Source organism: Macrotis lagotis, chromosome 7 (assembly GCF_037893015.1).
Source record: "Macrotis lagotis isolate mMagLag1 chromosome 7, bilby.v1.9.chrom.fasta, whole genome shotgun sequence".
NCBI classification, from domain to species: domain Eukaryota; kingdom Metazoa; phylum Chordata; class Mammalia; order Peramelemorphia; family Peramelidae; genus Macrotis; species Macrotis lagotis.
In genome coordinates this window covers 128,979,264-129,003,251 of record NC_133664.1, presented here as the reverse complement: position 1 = coordinate 129,003,251, position 23,988 = coordinate 128,979,264, and the positions used below count along the sequence as shown (strand labels likewise).

General features: G+C 34.2%; 1 protein-coding gene across 1 annotated transcript in view; it reads right to left on the bottom strand.

The window, feature by feature from the left end:
- SLC13A1 (solute carrier family 13 member 1) overlaps positions 1–23,988 on the bottom strand; it is a 78,428-nt gene that overhangs the window by 18,702 nt on the left and 35,738 nt on the right. Inside the window, exons 4-8 of the mRNA XM_074193807.1 lie at positions 21,011–21,198; positions 19,536–19,593; positions 19,407–19,455; positions 13,994–14,142; positions 1,020–1,139 (exon numbers count right to left, since the gene is read on the bottom strand). Of these exons, the coding sequence (XP_074049908.1) occupies positions 1,020–1,139; positions 13,994–14,142; positions 19,407–19,455; positions 19,536–19,593; positions 21,011–21,198 (564 nt within the window). The remainder of the gene's footprint in view (positions 1–1,019; positions 1,140–13,993; positions 14,143–19,406; positions 19,456–19,535; positions 19,594–21,010; positions 21,199–23,988) is intronic.

Sequence of the window (23,988 nt, the reverse complement as noted above, 5' to 3'; positions counted from 1 at the left end):
TTTTTCCAGCACTATCTCCCACCCTCTGATAGAAACTGGCAGCTCCGGAAAGAACCAGGAAGGAGAGGAAAGAAAGAATATCAGCAGGTAGGTAAGCTATGAAAATCTGGGCAAGGGGCTACCTTGTGCCAAGGTCTTTATGAATACAACACACCAAACTTGTTTGCAAAAAATGTTGCTGCCCACCAATGGGCAGCCCTATACTCAAGTTGCCACATTACTAGTTTAGAATATCATATGTTTGTTATTGATGAGCCTTGAAATAATTTGAATATAATACTATTCTCAAAATGAATTTTAAATGTTAATTCTCTTAAAAATATTTTATAACAGTACTTTTTGGAGTTTGATATGAAAGTGTGGAATAACTAATATTTTTTCCTCTACTAAAAATGTTTACAACTTCAGTCTTTCTAAAAACAGATTCCTCATGACATATTAAATAGGAAAACCTTTGATCTATCTAAGACAGTTTGAAGTTCTCCCTATGTTAAACTCAGTGTATTTGATGTTATATTGGATTCCTTTAAAATGTGTTTTTTCCCCCAGGAATTTTAGCAAAGGACAGTGCTTTACTGATACAGAATGACCTATCTAGGGAACTAGTGAGTTCCTGTCTCAGTAGAAGTGAAGAAGTCTTCAAGCAAAGACTAGGAGATTATTTGTTAAATATGTTGGGGCAAACAGCCTCTGAGTTCCCATAAAAAAATCATATCATTCTGTGATTCTGATCATAACTAGACATCTTATTTTATCTAGAAATCATATACTCCTTTCCTTTTTTATTGAAATGATGGGTAATGCTGTGAGACTGCTTTATAGAATAGAACAACATATAAAGAAAGTATTTGGTGATTTTATTCATTAGGATGAGGTCCAAAATTGACTGTAATTAAAAGAAAATATACCCTATAGTAAATAACTGTAAAGCAAAATTGCTATGCATATTTACAAGTGTACATATGTGCAAGTGATTCATTCACATTTTCTTATGTTGTAAATAGAAAATATTAACTTACTTGAAACCAAGGAAAAACCACTGAAGCCAGATCCAGGACAAGAATAGAATAATAATTGCAGCAGGAAAGGAAAGCATAAACCAAGACCCAAAATTGATACAGCCACAATCTGGGTAACGACTGGGGGAAAAAAGACATAGGCAAGATTAACATCATGAAAGAAACAAATAAGAAATCTCAAGAATTAGTACCAGTGGACAGCTTGTCTGCTATTTTACTCTCTGTTGCTAGCTAAGGGACGCCCTCTTGTTCCTTGGACTATTATAGAGAACAGTCAGCTACAAAATTGTTGCTATATACCTAAGTAAAATTTGGTTTTTATAGGATTTGATTTTTGTCTCTGTACTTAAGACCATGAGAAGAGCTCAGATGAGTGTTTTGAGGCAAAAAAAAACAGATGAAAAGAGGAGTTACACGTGTAGGATGGCTGTTCTCATTAAACCTCAAACATCTGGTTGAACTTTAGCTACAAATAGATCCTGAGGAATTTTATTCCTATCATCCATTATTCCTCATTTATACTCTTCAATCTCTTCCTTTTTTTCACTTGTCCACAGCAGCAACTTCCACTGTTCTATCAAGCAAAAGTAAAACTCTTTTATTCCTCCCCAGAATGTCTGGGGAGGGGAAACACAGAAAGCATATATAATATATAGATATAGGCTAGTGTATATAATTTATATGTATAGTCAAATGTATACTTGTATGTAAATAATACACACACATATATACATACCTGTATATGTATACATGCATATTTATTGTCATTATTCAGTCATGTTCAATTCTTTGTGGCTCCATTCGAAGTCTTCTTTAAAAAGATACTGGAGTGGTTTTGCCATTTCCTTCGACAGCTCATTTTACAGATAAGGAACTGAGGCCAGCAATGTAAAGTGACTTGCCTAGGGTCACACAAGTAGTAAATGTCTGAGACCAGACTTGAACTCAGGAAGATGAGTCTTCTCTGACCCCAAACCTGGTACTCTATCCTTTGTGACATGATGCCCCATGCATCTGTATATATGCCCCCACACACCTACATATCTAGGAACTCTAGATTTAAATTTTTCTCAGCTACTTACTATACATTTATGAGAAATTCATTTATCTCTGGGGAAAATACTTTTGATTAAAAATTAGTAGAGAAGCCAAGAACAAAGATGGTGGATTGGAAGCAAACCAGCTGAATTCTCTCAACATTCCCCTCCAAACAACTGTGAAATCATCCTTCAAATTAAATTTTGGAGTGGCAGAACCAACAGAAGGTCAAGGCCAGACATTTTTCTAGCCTAAGAAAATTCAGGAGATTGGCAAGAGAAGTTTATGACTACAGAATGGAAGCCTATTTAAAGGACACACACACACACAAGGAAACAACAACAGTGGCCACAGTAGTAGCTTAGGAACCCTCTAATCAGATTTGGTAAAAGAGTCAACCATTGGTTCAGAAACAGATTAGAAGGGACTCTTTGTTGGAACTAGGTACATGTGACATTGATTAGCAACTCTACTATTCAAATACCATTCTGGGTCACTGTTACATGGCAGAGGAAAGCACTAAGAGTCAGTCACACAGTTGAAAAGGCCCTACTCAAAGTTTCAAGGCAATGAGAGTGATGAACTTGTGACTGCAAGGGACCAGAGGCCTTTCCTGGACTTGAGTGCAAAGGAGGAGAGCAGTGACCATACCTCCCTTAGGTTGAAATTGCATCAAATGCACCAAAAATTTGTAGATTCCCAGAACTATCACTGAAAACAAAAGTATTAAAAAGTCAGAAGCTTAGTCATGTCCTCCCAACCCCAGTGAGCAGAGCCCTTTAACATAAGGGTCTCAATGAAGAAATAGGTTGGGGAAATGAATAAAAAACAACAAAAGAACTTGACCATAAAAAGCTAATATAGTAGCAGGGAAGACCAAGATATAGTTCAGAAGTAAACAACAATGTGAAAATAGCTGCAAAAAAGCCTCATAGAAAAATTCTGGCTGGACCCAAGTCCAGTAAGAATTCCTAGAAGAGTTAAAGAATGAGATAAGAGTAATGGAATGATATGTAGAATGAGAGTGATACAAGAAAAGTATAAAAAAGAGAATTAACAACTTGGTAAAAGAAACAAAAAAATGAAAAAAAATAATACCAATAATAAGTATTGGCCTAGTGGTAAAAGAGATACAAAAATTCACTTAATAGAAAAACTCCTGAAAAAAAGAAAATTTGGGAACCAAGTTGGAGGCATGAAGGCAGGTTTTCTCAGAAACTCATTCACTCCAAAACTCCAAAAATCATCAAATTATGACTCTAGCCAAAATTTAGAGGAGTACAATCCTCAGAAACACCAAGTGATACAATATCCCAGACCAAGACAACTTAGAAGTTCCAGGGGGAAAAGTATGTTTCACTGGGACTGGGGGTTGGGAAAAGTTGTCATAACTCCAGTGCAGGGGGGAGGGTCTATTGGCATCCACATACCAAAGCACAGACAAGATAGCAGTCAAAGCCTCTCATAAGACTTTGGAGGAATTATGGTCCCCGTGGGTAGTCTCAAAAACCCTCAAAGCCCTGGAAGTGTGGTTAATCTGTCATAGGCTGAGGAAATGAGCAAATGAAAAGGAAGAATCAGACCAAAGAAAAATACTTTGGTCCCATGGAATAATCAGAAGATGACAACATCGAACCTTCTGTACCCAAAACCTCCAAGAGAAATAGAAAATGAACTCAGGCTATGGATGAGCTCAAAAAAGACTTTGAAAAGCAATTAAGGGAGGTAGAGGAAAAACAGGGAGGAGAAATGAGAGTGATTCAGATAAATCATGAAAACCAATTCAGCAGCTTGTTGAAAGAAATACAAAAAATACTGAAGAAAATAATATGTTAAAAACCAGTTTAGGCCAAATGGAAAAAAAGCAACACAAAAGACAAATGAGGAGAAAAATGCCTTAAAAAGCAGAATTGCCCAGCTGGAAAAGAAGATTAAAAAAGCTCTCTGAAGAAAATAATTCCTTCAAATGCAGAATGGAACTAAAGGAAAATGATGACTTTGCAAGAAATCAGGAAGAAATAAAACTCTTCCAAAAAAACCCACCAAAATTAGAAGAAAATGTGAAATATCGCATTGGAAAAACAACTGACCTCAAAAACAGATCCAGAAGAAATAATTTAAAAATTATTGGGCTACCTGAAAGTCATGACAAGGAAAAGATCCTAGGCTTCATTTTTCAATAAATAATGCAGCAAAATTGTGCTGAGATCCTAGAAGCAGAGGGTAAAATAGAAATTGAGGGAATTTACTAGTCACCTCCTGAAAGAGATCACAAGAAAAACTTTCAGGAATATTACAGCCAAATTCCAAAATTCCCAAGTCAAAGAGAAAATATTAAAAGTTGCCAGAAAAACAATTCAACTACCAGGGCTCTATAGTCAGGATACACAGAATCTGGCATGCATCTACATTAAGGGCTTTTATAAGGGCTTAGAATATGATCTTCCTGAAGGCAAAAAATCTTGGTTAACAACTGAGAATCAACTACCCAGAAAAACTGAACAACTTCTTTCAGGGGAAAAGATGGATTTTCAATGAAACAGGGGACTTTCATACTTTCCTACTGAAACAACCAGAGCTGAACAGAAAGTTTGATCTCCAAGTACAGGATTCAGGTGAACCATAGAGGGTGTGGATGAGAAGGACTAACTGTGAGGAACTTAATGATACTGAACTGTTTGTATTCCTGCATGAGAAGAAGCTACTGAAAACTCATATGAACTTTCTCATTTATAACAGCTGTTAGAAGGAGCATATATAGACAAGGCACAGGAAGGGGCTGAATATAATAGTATAATATAGTAAAAAGTAGTTAAATGCTAGATTAAAGGGAAAGAGAGTTTGAAATATGATGTTCTGGAAGGATAAGTAGCTAAGATTACAACCAAGTATAACCTAGACAGAAAAACTGAGTATAATCCTTTGGTGGGGGGTGGGGGGAATGGGGGAGGGATGGACAATTAATGAAATAGAGTTTTCAAGTGTGCCTAATGAAAAGACCAAAGCTGAATACAAAATGTGATATTTAAGCACAAAATGTAGGAAAAGCATAAAAAGATAAACATGAAAAAATAATCATGTGTCTCAACAAAGTTAGATTGTTTATATTCCTATGTGGGAAGATAATATGTGAAACTCCTAAGAACTTTCATTATTAGGGCAGTTAAAAGGAGCTTTCTTAGACAGGGGGCATAAGTATGAGTCAATAACATTCACTGTTCTTCAAAAAAAAGAAGGAATGAGAAAGAGGGATGTAATGGGAGAAGGGAAAAGGGAGAGGTAGAATGGAGATATTTTTCTCACATCAGAGAAATGTACAAAGAAGCACTTTTACAGTGGAGGGGAAAATGGGGATGAATGATAGAGGGAAATATTTGAACCTCACTCGCATTGGTGATGGTTCAAAGAGGGAAAAATATATAAACACACTCAGTTGGGTTTAGAAATATAACTTACCCAAGAGGGAAACAAGAGGGAAAGGGAATAAGTGAAATGGGAAGAGGTGATAAAAAGAGAAGGTGGATTAAGGAAAATAATGGTCATAAGCAAAACAGATTTTTGAAGAGGGAAAGGATAAAAAGACAAAAGGAAGGTTGAACAGAAAAAAAATATGATGGAGAAAAATAAAATTTGTAATCATAACTGTGAATGTGAATGGGATGAACTCATCCATAAAATGGAAGTAAATAGCAGAATGGATTAGAAACCACAATCTAACATTATACTGTGACAAGAAATACATTTCAAACAGAAAGACATATGACAAAGTTTAAAAAAAGGGGTTAGAACGAAATATAATACATATTAGAATCAAATATTCAACTTCAACTAAACTAAATGAAAAAACAGGGATTGTAATCAATTTCAGACAAAGCAAATGCAGAAGTAGACCTAACTAAAAGGAATATTTATGGAAACTACATGTTTTAGTTTTTGCAAAGCAATGGAGTTAAGTGGCTTGACCAAGGCCACATGGCTAGGTAATTATTAAGTATTTGAGTCCAGGTTTGAATTCAGGTACTCCTGGCTCTATCCACTGCAGCACCTAACCGCCCCAGAAACTAGATTTTTCTAAAGGACACATGCATACTATCAAAAAAAATTTACACAATGTTTTCCTTATGACAGTCTAATTTTTCAAATATAAACTGACTATAGAACTGAGTCAAATTTAGAAAAATATGAAACATTCTCCAATTGATAAGTAGTCAATGGATAGAAACAGGCAGTTTTTCAGAAAAAAATCAAAGCTATTTATAGTCATGAATAAATACTCTAAATCACTTTTGATTTAGAGAGAGGCAAATTCAAATAGTTCTGAGGTTCTACCTCACATATATCAGAAATGGCAAAGGTTTGAGAGGAAAATAAGGTACACTAAATGAAGTGTTGGTGGATCTAGGCTCAAAAGACTAAAAAATGCATACCCTTTGATTCAATAAGTACAAGGTCTGTTTCCCAAAGAGGTCAAAGGAAAAAGGAACAGGATCTTTATGTACAAAAATAATGATAGCAACTCTTTGTAGTAGCAAAAATTTGAAAATTGAGATGATACTCATTAATAAGGGAATGGTTGAGCAAACTATTACATATGATTGTGATGGAGTACTATTGTGCTATGAGAAATAATGAAAGGAGCAGATTCAGAAAAATATAGCAAGATCTAAATGAACTGATGCAAAGTGAAATGAGAACTGCAACATGCACACTAACTGCAAATTGTAATGATGATCAGCTGTGTGAAAGACTTGACTTCAACCAACTAAAATATTCCAAAGGACTCAGGATGAAAAAAAAATTCTATCCACCTCCAGAGAAAAATATGAACTTTGAGTAGAAATTGAAATATAATTTTCTCACTTTATTTTTCTTGCTTTGTAAAAAATATGGCTATTATGAAAATATATTTTGCATGATTTTACATGTATAATTGATATCATATTGCTTGCCTTCTCAGTAGGTGGGAAGTGGTGGGAGGGAGAAAATTTGGAACTCAAAATTAAAAAGAAAAAATGTTAAAAAAATAATGAATTTGAAAAATATTTTTAAATGAGTAGAATGACCTAAGAGAAAAAAATTAACTTTACATCTTTATAAGAATCAAAAATTACTAAACAAGAAATCACTAGGGCATACACAGTAGATTAGCTAAAATAAACGTTCAGATATTTCTCCTGAGAAATGCTTATATTTAAACAAAATAATTTTGCTTGTATCTGGTATAATTGTTTCATTTACCTTACTTGGAAACTTCATTGATCTATGCTTTTGCCCCTTCCATATTACAACCCTTCTACAAATCAGCAGACAACATTGTTGTGGTATAAATACTTACTACTCTGTTACTATTCTGGTCATGTTTTTTGTTAGTTTTTTTAAAAGTAAGCCTGTGCTTTAAGACACTTACTCAACATCAAAACAGTATTTGTCAAAGGAAGAAATTGGACACACACACACACACACACACACACACACACACACACAAACACACAGACACCCAGAATTTCCTCATTTTGAAGTTTGACTCTCTATCTTTTGCACCATGACTTTATCTTAATTAAGTTGGTTATAATGTTATATAAATTTTAGACTAGTCCTGAATCAACAGACTAAGTCTCCAGTTAAATTCTTGAATAGACCTGTCAGATCTTAGCTGGTACAAACTCTAGGAACCTAGTCACTATAATTAAGTAATAGGCACAGGAATTGGACTGTCCTCCAACTTTAGTTGGGAGGTGGCTGTTATTGAGAAGAAAAGAAAAGGAAAATCTGATTTGACTCCAAGGAGTTTATTGGATTTTATTGGAATAAAAGAAGATCAAAATATATTTTGTTTGGTTTTGTTCAGCTAACAGAACTGCCTAAACATGACTCTTTTGTGTACATCAATTTCCCTAAATGCAGATCCCTTATCCCTTCCTCACTCTCTCCCTTCTCTTTTCTTTCTTCATTCCTTCCTTCAATCTATAGATCCTACCTTTATATTAGTCTATAAGTTACACTTCAAGGTTATTCTTGTATAGCTATCAGAATCATGAAGGATGTAGTAGGCTCAAGAGAAATATTTTAAAAATATTACTTTCATAGATAGCCCACCAAAAAGGATGAAAAGTCAAGAAAAACTAAACTCAGAACCATTTTTCTTCTAGAGAAAAAAATGGAATTAGTTAATAAAAGTGTCTCCTTATTTTAGAGATGGGCTGCAATTCTGGGTCCCAGGTTAAATACAAATTTTATTTCATTAACCAATTGCCATCTGTGCATCCAAAATAAATAATAGAATTAATGAGAATCAGTAAGTTATAGAATCCCTCTATAACCTGGATGCCAAGGAACAAACATAATGCTCATATTTTTCTACAATAAAAAAAAGATTCACTTTATATCACTATATACACAGCAGATATGATTTGAACTGCAATATAACTGAATCAATGGTGCAGGGCAGTGCTTTCTAACAGGAGTTTTCTATATATTGAAGCCAAGACAATAATCTCTTTCAGAGGAAGTCTGGAATAACAGCTTGGCTGTAACAATTTTCAGGTATGACGTTAAAATAATGAGGGACTTTAATACCAACCAAATCCCTCAAAATGATACCTTAAGAAAGTATGGGATCAAGGAATTTTTCAGCCTGATGGCAGATTCTGGCCATTTGGTTCCCTATAAGCACATGTCCATACTGATTATCATCTGTTGCTTAATATGTCTGTTGATTATTTCTGGACCAAAGAGACTTTCTAGCTTTATTTTTCTTCAGTCTTAAAGATTTTTTTTTATAATACTAGCAAAGATTTGAATACATCTTGTTTATACACACAGAGACAGACTTGTTTATGTTCACATATAGATGTAGATGGAGGTGAATATATAGATAGGAGGGATATGTATGCCTCAAAAATATTTCCTTGTGATCTCTAAATCTGGCATATTATACACACCCACACCCACACACACACACCCACACACACACACACACAGAGACACCCCTTTTCTATTTCCCCTGTATCTTGTGGTCTTTCTTTTGGCATACTTTTTTTAGTTTTTTTTTAAAGGCTAAAGGGTTAAGTGGTTTGCCCAAGGCCACACAGCTAGGTAATTATTGAGTGTCTGAGGCTGGATTTGAACTCAGGTGCTCCTGACTCCAGGGCCAGTGCTCTATCCACTGTACCACCTAGCCACCCCTGGCATACTTTTTAAAACAGGATACCCATAAAAAAATCATTTTCCTTTGAACTCCACTTTTAATAAATCAAGAAAGTCTTATCTGGGATATAAAGAAAATAGTACATTGCAAATATATTAATACCCAACTATTTTATGGAAAGTAGATGGAGCAGTGGATAGAGCACTGAGTCTGTAATCAAGAAGACCTGAGTTAAATACAATCTTGGGAAAGTCACTTAATCTTGTTGGTCTCAATTTCCTCATCTGTAAAATTAACTGAAAAAGGAAATGTCAAATTATTCCATATCTTTGCCAAGAAAATCCCAAATGGATTCATGGAGAATTGGACATGGACCTGAAGAACAACTTGATGTTGATACCATAACTTCTCTTCAATGGGTTTTGTATTCATGGATGACATAATTAAAGTCTACAAATTGGCAAAAGAAATAATAAATCAACAGTAACTTACTAAATTATGTTTGCATTGGTATTTCTATTCTCAATCTAATGCTTTACCTGCTTAATGAATGCTTTTTATTAGAGATATTGACTATTCAGAGCTGCAAGCAATACTTCTTCCTACTAATAGACTCATTTTCTTTTAATAGTTTTATTCTGATAACAAAATGAACATGTAGGATAAGATTCAGATGTGGAAAATATCCCCTTTATAATTATCAACATGGCCACCTCTCTTCTTTAGGCCTTTATCACCTCTTACTTGCTCCATAGCAAGTCTCCTGGAAGAAAATTTAGAAATCACATTCTCATTTTACAGGACGTTTATAATCACATAGATAGTAAAAAGTAGATTCCTGCTATCTATCTATCTATCTATCTATCTATCTATATATATATGTACATATATATACTTTACTCCCCAGATATGAGATGACTAATGCCCCCCAAACATTGCAAATAAAAAGATTTGGTAACTGATCCAACTGCACAAAATCAGAACCTAGAGAGAGAACATATGAGACTTCTTTCCCAATAAACACTTCAAGTTAGTTTGCTCCTATTAATGTTATACAGAAATGTAGCTGCCTCTACTAATTTCCTAGTTATACATCAACAAACGGAATACACAACCATTAACTACGATTTGGGTTAACCAGTTATATCTATAGCTAAGGTCATTCCCCCCCACACACACACACATTTGGATTATATATATCAAAGAAAATTATGTAAAAGTGTGTATTTTCTCCCCTTCCCAATGAATTGTCAGACTTATCATAAATGGAAAAATGAATCAAATTGAGACATTACTTAATAAATTCTGTGTATATGTGTTTCACTTTTTCAAAAACAATTTCACCATCTACTTTAAAAATTAAATAAATAAGAGGTTGTCAGACTTTCTCTAGTTCCCAAAGCATATTGCAGTTTCTGTGAGACAGGTAATCATTAATTTAAACAGATAATTTAACTACAAAGCAGGGAAGAAGGGAAGCATACCCTAACTAGATTGTGATGTTCTGAAGGGCCTATGTCTAAGACTTTTTAATTTCTACTTTCAGTGCCATGGATATAACAAATCATAGGATCATAGAGTTTTATCTGGAAGGAATCTTGCAGCCTATTGAGTCTAACCCCCTCACTTTATAGATAAGGATGCAGAGGAGAAGAGTGGTTAAGGACTTTTTCCAAGGTCATACAACTAGAATATGAGGCAGAATTTTAAATCAGGTCTTCCTGACTACAATCTCTGTACTCTTTCTGGTGTATTATTTATATGCTATGTTTGTTAAGCATTTGTTGAATGGGTGAAATGCATATCAACTATTTTGAATCTGAGTCGATTGATAACCACTTTGAGTCCAAAGGGAAGCAACAGATTCCTCTATCTGGTTTATATATCAAAAATTAGTTGATCTATTCTCTCACATTTTTTAATCTTTTTAAGCAATGACCCATTTGGACCAAATGCAGGTGGAAGAAGCAGACATTGAATCTGAGCATTGAAAAATTGCCCAGATCCTCTGGAGACACAGAACAGTCAAAATGAAAACCAACAAAATGAGCATTGATATTATTGAAAAGCTGTCAAGCAACAAGAGGAGAAGATAGTGATGTAGTGGTTGCTTTAGAATAAAGGGGAATCATCATTTATTCAGTTCTAATCTGCAGAAGACCAAACAAGAGTTTCACTATTCTTGCCATAGTTTTAAACTCCTACAAATTTTCCTTTCAAAGCTAAAAAACATTAGAATCAACTGTAACTATGGCATTTTTGTTGTATTTTATTGTATTATGACATGTATAGCTAAAAATATTATAACAAATATGTCACTAAAGAGCATAATAATAGCTCAACTTTCACAAAGCAATTGAGAGTTCACAAGACAAGTTGTACAAGTATTATCATCTTCATTTTATAAATAAGGAATCTGAGACTCTGAGAGATCTAAGGAAGCTGCTAATGGTCACTCATGCTTATCTTAGGCAAGATTCCAGATCAGGTCTCCTAAGTTAAGCCACTAATACTCTCTCTAGACATTCATGTAGGAAAATATTCTTTTATTTATAGTTTTTATATTTATAGTTATTATATTATAGTTTTATATTTATAGTTAGTTAGCTTTTCTCATTTTAATTTTCAGCCTTTTATGTGTCAGAAAAGAATTTATTTATTTCAACTTGTACATTATCTTTTAAAGTAAAAAATAGCAAAGAAACAAACACTAAAGGATTAGAAAGGTTTCAACACTACCTCCACTATACTCATATTTGTAGTGACCTTTAACCTTTTGACAAATCTCCATGTTTGAAAATAATTTATGAACTGTTATTTTCTTTAGAAAATCAATATCAATAGCTTTAGTATCAATAACTCCAGGCAATGGAAATTTTTTCCTAAGAGCATAGAATCAAATATTTAAAGACAAAATTAATTCAGAACCATTTACTCCTACTCCCCTCACCTTACAGGTGAGGGAAACTGAATTCCAAAGAGGTTAAACGGGTAGTAAGTGTCCCATCCAGAGTCTGAAATGTGTTTTGGCTTTAAAGCCATTGCTCTTTCCATTAAGTCTAATTCCTTTGTCTGTAAAATGCCTATGCTCCCCTGGACCTGTCCAATGCCTAACTAATTTAGACACCTTTCCTTAAAAATTCTAATCCCTATTTTTAAAATAGTCTACTAAGTATTTTTTCACTTCAATGCTTAATTACTTCTGAAGGCTTCATTCAGAGATATCTTTTTTCAGGTTACTCTTCCTTATACCCCCAAGACTTATGTGATTTTTCCTTCTCTTGAATTCTCACAATGCTTTTGTGAACCTCTCAAACATTTTTAGATACTGTCTACTATATAGATTCATAGGTATGCTATATTATTTCTCTAGTTTTAAAGGGATCTTAGAAATCATCAAGATCTATTCCTTCCTCTTATAGATGAAGAAATTAAGTGATTAGCCAAAGATTACATGAGTGGCTAATTGTAGAACTGGGATTTGAACTTAGGTCATGTGATTCAAAATCCTCATCATGCCACACTACTCCTCCTAGAGTATAAGCCCTTTAGGGCAGAGACTGTGTCTTCATCTCTATATCCTTATATAATACCTTTCACAACATCCTGGTCATTTTAAGTAGTGGTCATTAATAAATATTTGTGAGCTGAATTTAATATGCCTTTTACATAGAGGCAGTGTAGTAGTGTATAGAGAAACTGTCAAAACCAAGGAGTCCAGGAATCAAGAATCACCTCTGATTTGTTACCTTGAGCAAGAGTTTTAATCTCTCCAAGCAATAAATAAGTTTCTAAGAGTCTAAGTTGCAGAGAAAGTGACAACCTGCATTGGTTAAAGAATATTTCATTTATGCATATACAAGTTCCAAATAGCCAGTGAAATCTTAGGTCTAGTTCTTGTACATATTGAACTTAAACAAAATTGAATCAAAGTCTTAGTTCAAGTTGCCTAGTCATTAGTTGTGTCCTTCATTTCTCCTGAGTCTTTCATTTAGTACCTGCATGTTGCTGCTAAGTTTATCAGTCACTGATCCCTGATGATTTTCAATTCCTCTGACAAGTCAAATTTCATACATCTGAATTCCTGTCTTCCCAAGACTATATCTTGATATTCCTGCCAGATTCTTGATTAAATATCCACTTGAACTTCTTCCGACTGACACTTGAATTTGTCCCAATTGTTTGCCCAGTTCTACTTTGAGCAAATATCCTTCATCTTGAAAGTAATAGAATACCTTATTTAAAAGCATTAGCATCTTGCTTGCAGGATTCAGCCTGCAATGTATCATTTATTCCGCTGCATTCAGTGGGTTTCACTAACCATTTGAAACACTGATCTATGGATTCAGCTCTAATCTTAATCTGGTTTAGATCTCTGACCTTCATAAGACCATGTATATCTCCCTGTAATTCTGATAATGTACTTCCCAGATCTGGGACACATTGCCACTGTCCAAGGCACCAAAGCCTACTCAGTCCAAAAATAATCCTGAAGTAGAATAATAATAGTTCAAATAGATCTAATTTTTTTAAAGGAAAATAAATTTGCAATGATGAGACTACATCTCTCATTCTTTGGTGAGTAGACTCTCTTAGGCACCAATAGTAACTTGGGAACTATTTTCATGAAAGAAGGTTCCAGCCAAATCACTTCCCACTTCTCAATTGGGAAAGGTAATAGTTCTAGTACTAGGATTCTAGGCTACCCATTTATAGTATAAGCCTTTAGTGAGTTTTTATGAATCATGAACTTCCTATATGTATACTCACAGACCCATAATCTACTTACGCATTGAAATGCTCAGCAAAGATCAAGTTGGTAGATGTGCCTGTGATAGTGGTCAGTCCTCCAATGGTAGAAGAGTAAGCAACAGACAAACACATTAGTTTGCACATCATGTGGTCTTTGTGGGTACGATATCTTCCAACTTCTGAGTTCTAACCAAGAATGAAAACAAAACATTTTTATGAGAGAAGTCTTTATTATATTGCCAAATAATGGCACATCTCTCGCACAGAGATGTGGTGAAATGCTTTGTAAACCAGGATATGTGACAGAAATAAGTCATTCTCTCATTTATCTTTCAATCAATATCATTCTATCATGCTTATAATATTTTGCTTGAAATATCTAATTTATTACATGAATATAAAAGCTAATAAGCCTAGAATTCTAGTCTTTAACTACAATGACGAAGATGTGACATTTTACTGGTCATGATGAAAATGATGGTGTTCATACTGGCAGGAGGAGACAAGAATGTTCAATTATCTTAAACTTTTACATTCTACTTAATTAGAAGACTGGCCTAAGGCAGTTTGCCTCCTAAAATGAAATTAATTTCTTTTGTAATACATGTCATACATAGATATAATTTTTAGTTTCTATATTTGATACATGTTTTACTGAAAATATTCACAATAAAAAAATTTAGGATTTTAATAAAATAAAACTAATAATTATCTCTGATAAAAAGTACAAAATCAATATTCAGAATATGACTTGAAAAAATTATCATAGAATTATGAAATAAGAAGTAGGTATAAATAGTTATTTAATGAACACATTAAAATATTCATGATTTCTCTGTGTGTATGAATATGAAAAGGACCTCTGATTTCATCATCATGGGAAACTTTCAGGTCTAGAAACTTCCTTCATCAATGCAGATACCAATCAGTCCTACTAGCATATGACACTGTGTTTATTGTATCAAATCCCAGGACATTGCAGAGCATTCAGGAAGAGTTGTATAATCACTGAAAGGAGTGTGGCATGTACAGCCACATAGGAAAGAATACATGAACAAAGAATTCTTAAAATATAAACCTGCATGAAAACCTCATTGGGTTTGTCCAATAGGATGTGTATCTGAGACAGAGAATACAGATGGACAAAGAAGTAGACCCAGAATCCAAAAGGAGGAGAAGAGCAGACTGGATTCCTTTTAGGGAATTGAAAAGTACTTTTACTGACTCCATGCTTTCAATAACAGCAAAGGTCCAACTTTTCAATTCAAACATTTTATCAATGTTACTATGTTGGAATGAGACCGAGAATACCACAGTCTCTGAAGAACTAAAAATGAGCAAAGAAGACAATGGAAAAGCAAACAATGGGTGGAAATGAACTACAACATATAACAACAAACTCCTAAGAAAAAGAGAATCTTTTGTAATAGAAAAAGAAGATAGATTAGTCATGTGATGAGAGATATACATAAATGATCAGAATACTCTACTGCCATTCTTACAATACTAAAAGAAAACAAATAAGATCTCCAGCATGTTGAGTGGACCTCTAGTGCTAGACTGTTGGGAAGTCAAGCTTGAGATCTGCACAAGGTGTACAGAAGTGGATGGGTTGCAATCTACATCAATGGAAGAAACTCCTAAAATGATGAGATCACCAATTCATTTCCTACTGAAAGCAACCTAATAGATTCTATCTCTATGAAGATGACATCTAAATTTATATGTGCAGCTCACATTTATCTGCAGTTTCATATCACCAATTGCCTATTGCAATTAATAGTAGTACTAATTAGATAATTAGTAAAAAATATTAGTAATTTCCAACTAGGTTTCTCATAGATTCTTAAAACTTAATGTGTCCCCTAATACATTATTGGTGGAGCTGTGAACTCATCCAACCTTTCTGGAGAGCAGTTTGGAATTGCAACCAAAGGGCAATGAAAATGTGCCTGCCCTTTGATCCAGCAATACCACTGCTGGGTCTATACCCTGAATAGATTATGGAAAATGGTAAAAACATCACTTGTACAAAAATATTCATTTTGTTTGTGGTGGCAAAGAATTAGAATTTAATTAAATGTCCTTCAATTGGGGGATGGCTTAGTAAACTGTGGTATATGTATGTCAAGGAACACTATTCTATTAGAAACCAAGAGGGATGGGAATTCAGGGAGCCTGGAAGGATTTGTATGAACTGATGCTGAGTGAGACGAGCAGAACCAGAAGAAGAGCATACACCCTGACAGCAACGTGGGGGTGATGATCAATCTTGATAGACTTGCTCATTCCATCAGTTCAACAACCAGGGACAATTTTGGGCTATCTGTGATGGAGAATACCATCTGTATATCCAGAGAAACAATTGTGGAGTTTAAACAAAGACCAAAGACTATTACATTTAACTTAGGAAAAAACTGTTATCTTATTATGTAATTTTGCTGTCTCTTATACTTTATTTTTCTTCCTTAAGGATATGATTTCTCTCTCATCACATTCACCTTAGATCAATCTTATACCATGGAAACAATGTAAAGGCTAATAGGCTGCCTTCTGTGGAGGTGGGGGAAGTGAAACAAGATTAGGGGAAAAATTGTAAAACTCAAAATAAATAAAATCTTTATAAAAACAAACAAACTAAATGTGTCCCAAATATAAACTTTGTATCTTCCCTAGTGTCTGCAATCATGTTCTATACACAGTAGTTGCTTTAGAAATATGAAACTAAATTAAATGAATTTTAAAAAGTTGCTGAACTGAACATTTTGGAATAAAAGTAAAGAGTTTATTTCTTATATTTCTGACTCCCACAATTCATTTTTTATGCTTTGATCCTGCATTATAAGGCCAGCTTTCCTGCCCTTTCTAAGTGTACAGAAAGGTCTAGGTATTAGCAAAAGCAAGATGGTGGCAGGAAGAAGTAGATCAGCAAACTAAAACCCAGGGGATGCCAGCCAAATAGGAACTGAGCACCATTGGGCATATTAGCCTTCTTTTCCTTCTCTAGACATGGAAATTGTACTGTGGTAGAGGTAACAGAATTTGTCTCATTATTTTCTAGAATTCACATTATTATTCACTGATATTCTAATGTGAGTAAGGGCAAGAAAGGTAATGCAGCCTACACATCCCAAAAGTAATCATGCACCATCAAGAGACCTAGAGGGCATTCATCCACCAGCCCACTGAATTACTTGGAAAGGATTTATTGAAAATACAGATAAACTTGTATGGGAAGAGCAGATAGCTGTAACTTTCACCTTTGGAGGAACTACCTATATAAAAGAAAGCAAAGTTACAGAGGATTAAATTTGAAATTTCGTGCTAGTGTAAGAGGAACAGGGTAGACTAGTAAAGAGAAGCTGACCAGAAGGCATGAAATACTTGCATTCAAATAGTTTGATTCATACGAGTTGTATATTGAGGATCAGTGAATCTCTCAGTTTTGCTAAGGAAGTCATGAAGACTAAGGTTCAAATGACTTACCCATCTGCATTGATGGAGGAATTTACTATACTAGGAGTTCCAAAAAGATTGAAGAAATCACAGGTCAGGGCAAACTGTGTGTGTGGGAATATATATACATAAATGCATACATACATACATATAATATATGCACATATGTGTGTACTTATGTGTATATATATATATGTGTATATATATATATAGTCATACTTCGGTAGTCACACACATACACATAAATTTATGCAAAATAAACCATGCCTTATTTATTTTTCAATCTTTCCCTAATAATACTTGCATAAAATGTCTCCTACTACATCAAGACCACCTTCAGTCACCACTGGACTCATATGACCAGAGACAAAAGTGAATTTGCACAGTCCTTCCTCACTTAAATCTAATTCACTTTCAAGCCATGCCATCAACTTCCTGATGGCATGGTCCTCTTCAAGAATGAAGGACAATGAATAATATAAGTTACTAAAGTATTGTAAAATTTCTTAATTTAAAACCTTGATGTCATCTTGCCCCTCTCTTCTTTTCTTGCTCTAAGGGTCATTAAGTTATGCCACTTCTTCCTTTGTAGTGCTTCCCTACATCCCTTTATTATTTTCTATCTTACAGCCCCAAAGCTTGTTCAGAATTTTACCAGTTTATAACTGATCCTCTTTCTAGATTTTTTCTAGTTTCCAAATTTAAGCTATTAGAAGAGTATATGAAAAGAATTTCTAATTCAACCTTTAATAGAAGGTTTAATAGACCATCTAGATGCCCCAAAATGTTCATAAAATTATTGAAATTTCATAAGTGGTATCTCAGTTTCCAAGACATTTCTTTTAAACTCTAAATTTCAGAGAAGGTATCAATTTGGATTGATAGAGAATGTGTCTCATTTGTAGCTCTCTACACGGATGAAATCTCATGTCCATTTTGTAAAGTGGCATATCTCTGCAGGTTTAAAATATTTTATTATTATATAGTTGATAATTTTTTCATAATATTTATATATCTTTTAGATCCAAGAAGGTTCAACTGATATGATTTTTGGTATAAATGTTTTCAGTTTACTTTTTCTTTATAACAAAAGGAAAATAATTGCTGTTCTTTAAGATTTATATTAGCAACAATTTTTTCCCCTCACCACATTGAATTTTATATAGTAAGGCATTATAATCTGGAATATCCCTCTATTATAATCTAATGTCCTCCTATTCTTACTTTCAATACCATGGTTACCATAGATCTATTTCTATGCAATATTATTTTTCAGTGGTCTTAGAATATATTGTTTCCTAAGAAACCTACGAGAGTATTTTTATATTAGATATATCATATTGATTTATTTTGAGAACTGAATTTGCTGGGATAAATTCCTAGGTTTTCTTTCTTTCTTCAATACCTAAAGATATTTCCAGCTTCTTATATTTGACAGAAGCTACTTCTTTAAATCTAGATATACACTATTGCATCATGAATACAGCTCTAGTAACTATGGAAACATTTTCCATCATTAGATTCATAATTAGGTCTTATAACCTGCAATAAAGATTAACCACATACCCCACACTCAAAACAGGAAAGATTAACCACATCCCCCCACAGTCAAAACAGGAAAGAAGGTTATGAATACTTAATTAAAATCAGCTGATTTAACAAGCAAACTATCCATTAAAAAAAAAGAAAAAAGAAAATGCTGGTCATGGTCAAAACTATACTTCTTTTTTAGTATTTCTCATTGCCTTCATTATGATGCTAGAAGGTGTGTAAAAGACTAATGGTAATTTTTTCCAAGGTGGAAAAAAATTTGCTAACTGGAAAACTTTAAAAAAAATCTACCTTTGGGTTTGTAAGGAGCCTCAGGATATCAGTTTAACTTAGTGAAGCAAAATAAATCTTAATTTGCTATGTGAGTTTAGAAATACACACCCAACTATCTGCCTATATTGACTTCACACAAATTTGTTTAGAAAGAATGCAGTTTAATGTACCTTTTCCAACTCCATCTTGCCTGAGTTTTTCCTTGCATCATTACTGTATCTGAAAAGTAAATTGGTGTAGGTTATATTTTTATTAAAATATGATTCAAAAAATCTAAATTTAAAAATTATATTTTTTACCTTGGAACTGGAATGGTTTTCTCTTTCATTTCATTTTTTTCAGTCCCATTATCACTTTCTGCAAGACATTAATTGGAAGCAAGACAAATAAAGTAGATATCTGGGAGGGAGGGCGGAACTGTAGTGAGGCATGAGAAAGGGGTATTGGTAGAAGAATTAACACAAATTCTATCTACCAACAAAATACTCTTTATTCAGCAATTTAATAAATCAATTAACTTCTATAAACATAAACACCCCTCCATATTTTCCTTGGTTTGGGGAGAAGGGTAGATAAAAATGGCAGTAAGTAACACTTTCATGGGGAAATCCTATCAGTTAGAAACAGCCATGGTATAGAATGACACTGAAAACAAAGAGATTATAAGACTCCAAAACAGCATACTGGTAGGTTTAAGTCAGATCAATGGAAGAGATATTAGGAAAGGACAAAGGTCTATAGATAAAGTATGGGTACGCTATTAGAGAATGGGTGGTAGTTGCAAAAGCCAAGCAATCGTGTTTCTATCGTGGCAATTTTTACTTATAATTAATTGTCTTTCTCCATGTCTGGAATGCCTCCAATGCTTGTTGAATTCTATTGATCTTTAAAGTCCAACTCTAATGTCACTTCTTTTATGTGACCTTTTATGCTTTCAAAGTTGGTACTTATTCTTCACTCTCCATCTAGCACTTTATTTTGTGTTCTTTGATGCACTTACTATATAATGCATCTTGTAATTCCTTACTTTCTGTCCTGATACACTACCTCCATTAGACTACATTCCATGAAAGCAGGGAAAATGTTTTATCTAAACCTTATATTTCTTTATATCTCCCCCTCATGCAGCCTAACATGGTGCTTTGCACAGAGTAGATATTTAATAAATAATTGATGAATGCATACTGAATGAAACAGTATCGTATAATAAAAAGAAGTCTGAATTTGGAGCCACAAGACCTGAATTCCAATCCCTACTCTGCTATTTGCAATTTGAGTAACCTTGGGTGAGTTCCTTTCTCTAAGATTGTTTCCTCATTTGCAACATGAAAAGGTTGAAATAGATGAGTTCTAGGGGCCCTTCTAATTCTAAATATGTTGACCTGATCCTGAATGGTTTAAAAGAGCTTATTCCATATAGCAATTTTCAAGCATATTTTCTTCACAACTTTCTAAAGTAGTAAACAGAGAAGAGTAAACAAACATTGAGATGCTAAATAAATTCTTCAGAGTCCTACATATAATAAATACCAGTCAGAATTTGAATCTGTCTCCTAACTGAATACTATTTCTGTTATAAATAAAAGCAGTGATTGACAGTAGAATCTATTGTGCATAAATACTGTTATTCTTTTTGTATAGATAAGAGAGCAAATATAGAAAGTTTAAAGTCATAAAGTCTAATGAAGCTTAGCTGGGAATACATCCCCAAACTTCTGAGTTTAAGGTTCCTTGCCCTATTATATCTCACTGCGGCCATATTGAAACTTGATACCATCAATTTCCAATCCATGGTTGGTAGATCCACTGAAAGAAGTCATCTGTGTGGCCTCAATCTCTGCTTCAGCACTGATGATCTGCTGAGCTACAGCCTCTACGATGGGCATCACCATGGCAACAGTAGAGGTGTTGCTAAGCCACATAGACAAGAAGGCAGTGCTGATCATGAACCCCAGTGTAAGCCTGAAATGAAAGGGCCTTTAGTCTGTTATCGTTCCATCAGGATTGATTAGCCAGATATTATTACATCATAAGGAATTTTGGATGTGCATTGAAGAGTAGCCTTTCAAAATCACGAAGCATTAGCATTCTACCAAGATGGGGCACTGAGAATCCAGTCAAAGTTGTGCAGAAATCAAAGCAATGCAAAGCACAATGCCACAAGGACACCTGTCCTAGTGGACTCAAAGTTGTGGATTCTCTCCAATGTCCTACAAGTCTAGGATATAGGTTCATGTTTTTTTCAATTACAATATTTATCTGAATATCTCTGAAAATGAACTATTGCTACTTTTACTACTACTATTCACGACAACAAAGTCAACTCTTGAATTGGGGAAGTTGATCATACTTGTCCATTTTATCTTGTTGTTGCTCATCTTTCCTTTTCAAAGAGGACCAATAACATCATGGGGTGATGTTTTCATTCATTTGTAAATTGAATTTAAGTAAGGCAGAGTTACACAAAGTAATCAGTCTCATTCTCTCTTTCAGAGTCATCAAAGTCCAGTGGCAATTCCAAAGTCAAGATGACTGGCAATGACCTGGAATGCAGTGGATGACTTTGATGTCATCAATGTCCTTTACTTAGAATAATTAGAATTGAAAGTGAATTCAAAGACCATATATCCAAGATCCCTCATTTTATAGATGAAGATCAGAGTGCCAGAGAAATTAAAAGACTTGCCATTATGACATAGGAAAAAGTAGTAGAGTGGGGATCTGAACTCAAGTTATATGCTTCCAAATCTATTGCTCTATCTACTATACCACATTGCTTCTCATTTTTTTCTCTTTACCTCATCTATTTGTTAAATCTAACAAGTATGGGCAAGGAAAAGGAGGATCAGTGAAAACAAATCAATTATTGTTTATTAATCTTTTGGAACAAAATTTAGTAGTGGAAAAAGATAGAATTTATGATCAAAATGGAATTTTCGAATTATCTGTGGATTCCAGTTATTCTTGTTCTCCCCATTTTCCCTTATGGTGAATGTTCAAGAAGGTCTTATTCTACTTCTTAGTTTCCTCCCTTTCTGTTTTTTTTAGGTTTTTGCAAGGCAAATGGGGTTAAGTGGCTTGCCCAAGGCCACACAGCTAGGTAATTATTAAATGTCTGAGACCGGATTTGAACCCAGGTACTCCTGACTCCAGGGCTGGTGCTCTATCCACTGTGCCACCTAGCCGCCCCCATCCCCACCTTTCTTTAAAAACATTGTTACATACATTTCTATAGGATGCTCTACACACATCTTACTAATAAAATAACATATATACATATCAAGACAAGATCTAACCTTTCATCAGTAGATTGTCACCCAAAAATTCATTTGGAACCAGTCTCACATAATCTTAGAATATTATATAAACAGTTTACAAATGTAAGCACATGGAGTAGCCTATATACTCTTGGATATGGTGATCATGCTAGTTGTAAAACAGTCTAGCCCAATGAGAAGACAAAACAAAACAAATTGATATTTCACAATGAAGGTGTAAACCAAAAATTGTTAGTACATTTCACTTATGATGCTGGCAAAACATTAATGAATCCTTCAGCAGATGGCATTGAAGAGAAACAGATTGGTGGGAAAACCCTCCAATTAAGTTCTTGACCACATAGCTAATGGGCTCCACCTAGCAATCAATTAAAACACTTCTGAGGTAGGGTGGGACAAGGAAAAGGGACATTGGTGACTTAGCTCCTTTTTTCTCAATGGTGTTTAACCTGTCCTTTGGACATACTTTCATAGTCATACAAGAAATCCTCAAGAGAATTTCCTTTTTTTTTTTAGATTTTTTTTTCAAGGCAATGGGGTTAAGTGGCTTGCCCAAGGCCACACGGCTAGGTAATTATTAAGTGTCTGAGGTTGGATTTGAGCCCAGGTACTCCTGACTCAAAAGCCGGTGCTCTATCCACTGTGCCACCTAGCCTCCAGAGAATTTCCTTTTGATGAGGAAAATTTCCATGTGAAAAAACAACCACTTTTAAAATTTCAGGGAACAAAACTAACAAAGAATATTTTCCTTTGAAGAACACCAATAAAACACATGAACCATAAGTGATCCCTTTTGAGTTATTTTAGGGAAATTATTTTGCTTCATAATTAAAAGCATATATCAATAGCCTAACCTTGAAATGATTTTTTCCATTAAATTCAATATTATTTTATAACATTCGAATAAAGAATAGGACTGACTAAAAAATGATTTGGAGCATAAAACTATTCTTCCTTTATCTCTGAGATTGGAAGCCCTGCTTTCCTTGTGACCATGACCTTACCAAGGAATGGACTGTGTTTATCCATGTCTTAATAATTCAATAAAGAAAAAAAGTAAATTAGCCCATTCAGTGAATTAAAAAGAAGTATTTTTTCACATTCTGTAGATGAAACTATTGACCAAGTGTTTCACTTTTTACCTCTTGCCTTAAAAAAGTTTGACCTAAGACTTATTCAACCACAATTGATCTCTTCTATTTCTTTTGATCATGATAGCCTAACTGAGGATGATTGAGGATATAAAATCTTATACATGCTATGAGTACAGTTTAACAAGTCCACAAACAAGGTCTACTTGATAACAAATTTGAAGACTATCAATCTTTTCTGCTGGGGTTCAGTGCTTTCCTCATCTTTGGTTTTCAATGGGAGAGAAAAAAATTAGACAGAGGTGGGCATTTATCCCAACTCCCCTCTAATTAGAGCTGCAGTGAAAGGAAAAAAGTTCTTGCATAGCTCAAATATATCACAT